Source organism: Mastomys coucha, unplaced genomic scaffold (genome assembly GCF_008632895.1).
Source record: "Mastomys coucha isolate ucsf_1 unplaced genomic scaffold, UCSF_Mcou_1 pScaffold12, whole genome shotgun sequence".
Classification (NCBI taxonomy): domain Eukaryota; kingdom Metazoa; phylum Chordata; class Mammalia; order Rodentia; family Muridae; genus Mastomys; species Mastomys coucha.
The window spans coordinates 13,468,855-13,475,096 of NW_022196894.1; the positions used below are offsets into that span (position 1 = coordinate 13,468,855).

The 6,242-nt window shown below is 33.5% G+C and overlaps 1 protein-coding gene across 1 annotated transcript; it reads right to left on the minus strand.

Moving 5' to 3' along the window:
• Window positions 1-1,104: 1,104 nt before the first annotated feature.
• Window positions 1,105-2,102, minus strand: LOC116086305 (olfactory receptor 19). Its single transcript, XM_031364622.1, has one exon. The coding sequence runs from the start codon at window positions 2,068-2,070 to the stop codon at window positions 1,141-1,143; it is 930 nt and encodes a 309-aa protein (XP_031220482.1). The 5' UTR covers window positions 2,071-2,102; the 3' UTR covers window positions 1,105-1,140.
• Between the last annotated feature and the right edge of the window lie 4,140 nt (window positions 2,103-6,242).

Genomic DNA, 6,242 nt, shown 5'->3' on the forward strand with positions numbered 1-6,242 from the left:
TGTTTTTTGGAGGGGAAACTGTGAAAGGAGAAATTTACATGTAAATAAAGAAAATATCTAATAGAAAATGCAAAAAAATATGTTTTTAAATGTTAACAAATTCAGATAAATTGAAATCATGTGCCTTTTCTTATCATAATGCAATAAATGTTTAAAAAAATCTAGATTATGCTTGTGAAATAACCTATGCTATATTTGTCTTTTTAAAAAACAAACACAAAAAAATTGGTAAGATTTAAAAAAAATGAGACCATTTCGCATGTATCTGATATTTCAAGTTATTAATAAATGTCTTTATGTTTGATACTAAAGTTTAACATTTAGACAAACAAACATACATCATATATTGGAGATTTTATGGAAAGCACATTACTGAAGTTTTAATGTATGATTAAATATTTCTATATCGAATGTCTTTTCTGACTTGGAAACTACATTAAGACAATTAATTTTTGCAAATTTATCTTTCTGTACAAAAGATTTTATGAACAATAAAACTATTCTAGTATGATGGTAAATTATACCAACAACAGGACAACTACTCTTCAGGACGCTGCAAAGTATATCACAAAGTATATTATTAAAACAGGTACCATGGCAGGCAAATGGTGCCAGTACACGTGCAAGGCATATTCTGTATTAATACACTAGTATTCTGTACCAAGAAGCAGAATAGGGTTATGAACTGAATATAGAAATATTGTCCTAATCAGGATTATGAACTTTCACAAATACAAATTAGTATGACATTGAAGTCTAGACTGTAAGTATAGTTAAGACAACAATATAAAAAGGTGAACAGAAAACCAGCACAAACAAGTTGTAGAAATTCTATATTAAAATTACATCATGGACTTCATTAAGTATAATTTATCCTATAGTACTAGCACAAGTCATGGTTATGTAAAATAAATAAGAATCTACAAATTGCTTCTGACATGATACTGGGAAGAATACTGGAAAATTGGAAAGTGTGTATAAGAGAAGAAAAAACCTGCTAACGATGTTACAGAAAATCAGTAAAGCAGTTGAAAGATCAAAACTCTAGGAAGTAAGTAGAAAGATAAAATTCTCTTTCGTTATTTGATTAAAGAGTTACAATGCTGGTTTTGCTACCCAGACTACAGGTAAATGTCTCTCTCATGGCTTCTTACTGAAGAGTCTTCTTAGCGCTCCCATTAGGTCCTTATTCCTCAGACTATAGATGAATGGGTTCAACATGGGGGTGACCACACTGTACATAACAGATGCTCGTGCAGTTGAGTGTGAGTTTTGTGTAAAAGAAGAACTAAGGTACACACCCAAGAGTGTAGAATAGAATAATGAAACAACTGAGAGGTGGGATGCACAGGTGGAGAATGCTTTGTACTTCCCCTGTGATGATGAGATTGCACGTATGGAGGAAACTATCTTAGAATAAGAGTAAAGGATGCCAGCAAGAGGACCACCACCCAGGAGTACAGCCGCAAAGTACATCACCATGTCATTAGGAAAGGTGTCATTACAGGCAAGTAGTACCAGTTGATTAAGCTCACAAACAAAGTGGGGAATTTCCAAGTCTGTACAGAAGGACAGCCGCAGTGCCATTGAACTTTGTAGCAAGGAATTCAATGCTGTTGTGACCCAGGACCCCAAAACTAATAATCCACAGAGGCGACGGTTCATGATGATCGTATAGTGCAGGGGGTGACAGATTGCCACATATCTGTCATAGGCCATCACAGCTAGAAGAAAGTTGTCCAAAACTCCAAATAGTATGAAAAAGTATACTTGGGAAATGCAGCCTTCATAGGTTATCACCTTGTTCTTTGTCTGTATATTCACTAGCATCTTTGGGATGCTAACAGAAGTAAAGCAGACGTCAGCAAAGGACAGGTTGGAAAGGAAAAAGTACATGGGTGTGTGAAGATGGGAATCTGTAATGGTGGCAATGATAATGAGCAGGTTCCCAAGCAGAGTGACCAGGTACATGAACAAAAATAGTCCAAAAAGGAGGGGTTGCCATAGAGGATCCTCTGAAATTCCCAGGAGTATAAATTTTGAAATTTGTGTGTCATTTTTCAACTCCATATAGCTAATATAACAAAAAAGGAGAAAACAACCTGCTGTAATTCCATTTTAAATAAAACATTATGTAACATTAACCTGACAGAAAAACTGTAGTTTATACTAGACTGTTAGGACAGTAACTCCTGTTTTGTGTATGAGTGCGTTACGTTTTAGGGCATCCTCTGGTATGACTCACTTAGAACAACCATCACACGCTCAGCCTTTACCCCAGAAGACTGTATTATCTATGACTTTAATGGATTCTTTCTTATAGTTGGGAAATACAATTTAATATTGATTGTACTCTATATATACTCCTGAGATTATATTTTACTATGATCATTTCTATCTAGTGATTAACTAAACATAATACATTAGTTCCACAAACAATGATAGATACAGATTTAAAAAAAAAACAACAAAGCTCCAGGGAGTACTTTTTTCTAATTAGCTCAAGTGGTTCCTGAGAGACTGAAAGGAAGAGAAACTTCCTTGATTTGAGCTGCATTTCAAACCCCGTTCAATCCCTTGAGGAGTCACAAAACAATAGTACATAAAAACAAACTTCTCAAAAGATAAAATATTTTATCAATTTGGTGCTCACATACTTACAGGTTGAGCTTCCATTTGGTGAAAAAATGCAGAGAGAAAAGAACACATCATGTGAATGAAATATAAGATATTTTCCTGCACCATTCAAGATTATTTTGAATTTTAACTTATAATAATAATTCAATATATCAAATTATACAATACAATGTGATACATGTATACATGACATAACAACCTTGTTTACATACTTCATGTATTTACCACCAGGAATTCCTGTAGTTCGAACCTTCAAGATATTTCCCCTCTAGATACTTAGAAGTTTATGATCCATTAGCTACAGTCACCCCTGTGTGCAAAATGTGGTCTTCTCATGTCTTTCTGTGACTTCCTGACATACTACTCAAGATTCCTAACCTTCAACTACCACTCCTCAAACTCTGAAAACTAGTAGTTTACTCAACTTCTATAATTAAAATGTATTAGGTTGCACAATGAAACTTAACTGTGCATAATTCCGTGGAGTCCACCAAGATACTGGAAGACAATAGAAGGTTAAACCCCCATTTTACCATAAAGATATTTTGTGTCTTACTGTGGGCTTTCAAAATTTATCTATTTGGATAAGCAATATTGAAGCACTATAAAGGTGCCTGGTATCATCAAAATCTCAAAGCTTCTCCACATTATCCTATATTAGATTCTGTGTACCCATCAGGACAAAGCACTGAATGTGCCTGATCCCTAAGGGCATTGCATCATATGCACCTTTATAACAGTATACTTCATATTGAAATTGTAATTAAAGATCCAAGTGAGAAGTGTTCTGATTTATTTTCATTTCTATTTTCACAGTTAGGGAAATATGTTTGTATTATATGGACTAAGGCTTTTAAAATGAGATATTATGTAATAAAAATATAGTGAAATAAGGTCAGATTTAACTAATTTACTCTAAGACATTTGCGTTAAACAAAATTAAGTAGAGTAGTAACATTAATTGAAAGAGCATATGTAGTCCCCATAGTCCCTTTAATGTTTTCAAGAGGAATTGACAACTGAACTTGAAGTGATCTATGAATAAATGAATGTCATAATGTTTTTTAAACATTGTGGTGCATAGTACATGCTCGGTAACTATTATTAAATTAATTGGGAATCGGGTCTCAGTACATTTAAATAAATATTTGAATATATGACTCTTAATATAGAATAAGATTATATCAGTTCTCTAGCTGACATATTACAAGTCAAAGTAAAAACTCTGAAAACAAACCATACATTTTGAAAGAACATTTAAAAATATCTACATGTAGATTTCATGAACAAAATTATCTGCAGTGCTACAAAAACTCAATAATAAGAAGAGGGACATATTCAACAAAATAGAAAAAGCTTAAACTAAAATCTATGTGGAAAGACTCATGGCTTTCATCTCAGAGATGAAGATCATCTCATTTACTGTGTGTTCCTCAACATTTAATGGAATACTCTATGTCAACAAATTAAGACCCTTTATAGCACTCATTATCTACAGATGACTGTATCAATGGATTGATCAGTTCAGTATGCAAGTTGCTGCTGACAATTGTAAGCTCCTGGCCAGGTGACCTTAGGTAAGTGTTTCTGGTTTTGGTCTCCCAGTCACTTTTCTGTCACACCTGCAGAGCCCTCAGACTCACCTGGATAGTGCCTTTGAATGAAAAGACCCTTATTGGAAATCTAATCTTTCTCCTGGATGGTTGAATATAAAAACTGAAAATAGTTCGAAGATAATAGGAAGGGGTCATGAATCAACTTCCAAGATAACTGAACACCCTAAAGAAAACAAAAATGTTCTGTCCACAACAATGTTGCATACGCGGAGACAAAGACAGGAGGTATTTAAAGCTCTGCGTATCTGCATATTATGTATATTTCCCTCTTGTCATCTCCAGACCTGATTACATAATTTTCCTATGGGACTTTGCTCTTCATTGAAATAAGTGTTTCTTGTGGAGTCTCTGTTCCCAAGACATCTGATTAAATGTTAGGCAAACCAGACTTCATTTATTCATCTCTATGTATTAGTCTACCTTTCAAAAGTAAAATCTACTAAGATCATAACATCACTCTGGCTTAATGCTTGATTCATGTTTGTTTTGTATATTTTCTGAAGAATAGGGCACGTAATAAAAAGGTCTCATGAGTCCTCCAAAGCCTTGACTTGGTTTGGGTATACAGTTTTTAGAGTCTCCACCAATTTTATGATTCTTGCCTAAAAAGAAGGGACTGACCTGTGCTTTTTCTTCCAAATCATACTCACTACCATCCTTGGCTTCATTGTCCCTTTATTTTATTTTACCTGTTAATTTCCTTTATTGATTTAGGTATAGTGATGAGAAAAGGTACATGACTTCAATTTATCTGAATTTGTTAACATTTAAAAACATATTTTAAGTAAATAGAATTAAATCACATTCTTGTTTCCCTTTTGTACCTCAACTCCTCCCAGAGAACCCCCTTCAATATCTGCAATACCTTTTTTGTCATATTCTTTCAAATTTATAAAATATTATAACAATAAAAATGAGTATTATAAAAGTTGTTTGATATAAAACAACAATCAATTTAACAGTCTTATGTGAATGCTTGTCTACAGCAATACTGAAAATACATATTTTTCTCAATATAAATTTTAAATAACTCCAAACATATTAACTGTATATTTTAAAATAATATATCAAAAAAATAATATATCACTACTAGTATTTTCTTAAATGAGCATAAATATATAAAGTCTTTTTGCTTGTTTGTTTGTTTGTTTTGTATTTAGTAGAGCTTAAAATCTTGGCTCTTACTGTGGTACAAGCCCAAAATAAGAACAATTTTTAAACATTGGATTTCATTGTAATAAGGCTGTACTTCAATGACCCTCACATCACCAAAGGATTTTACCTCCATCATAGCTAAGCTGACAGTTGACACTTATGCTGCGCAAAGGAATGAATTGTAGGCACAATTTTTGGATACAGACTTCCTGCTATGGTCAAAGCTACTTGACTTGAGTGAGTGACTTTATTCTCAGCACACAGAGAACAGGTTACATTCATTTAAGAAATGGTGTATGTATTAAGATGGTCTATCCATAAAGTCATTCACCAACTGTTTCAATGAACAATGGTTCTGCTTGGAGGGTGGCACAGACATTAGGTGAGGGTAAGAATCTGGTTCATTTGCTGTGATAGTTTGGAAAAACATTTATCTCAGAGAAAGAGAACTTATAAAGTCCTCTTCTTCAAACTTGATACAATACTTACAAACATCAAGCAAAGCATTCAGTCTCACTCTTCGTTGTTCTCTTGCAAGCTACCTCCCAATTTAATTGTCTATGTTTCTTTTGGGTATATAAATAGTTTTGAAATATGTAAGCCGTTCTGAAAACCACAGTATGGTGTAAAACATCAAAAAAAATCCTACTAATAGAGAGGCTGAGATAGGAGAAGCAAGATCTCAAGACTATTATGTTGTACACAGCAAGACACTGTAATGAACAAACAAGCTGAAAGTGTATATGGATTGTACAATATTGGACCTATTTCTCCAATTACAAAATTAGAGAGTCCATTGGATGACAGTCAACAAATTTCTAATTCCTCATGTTA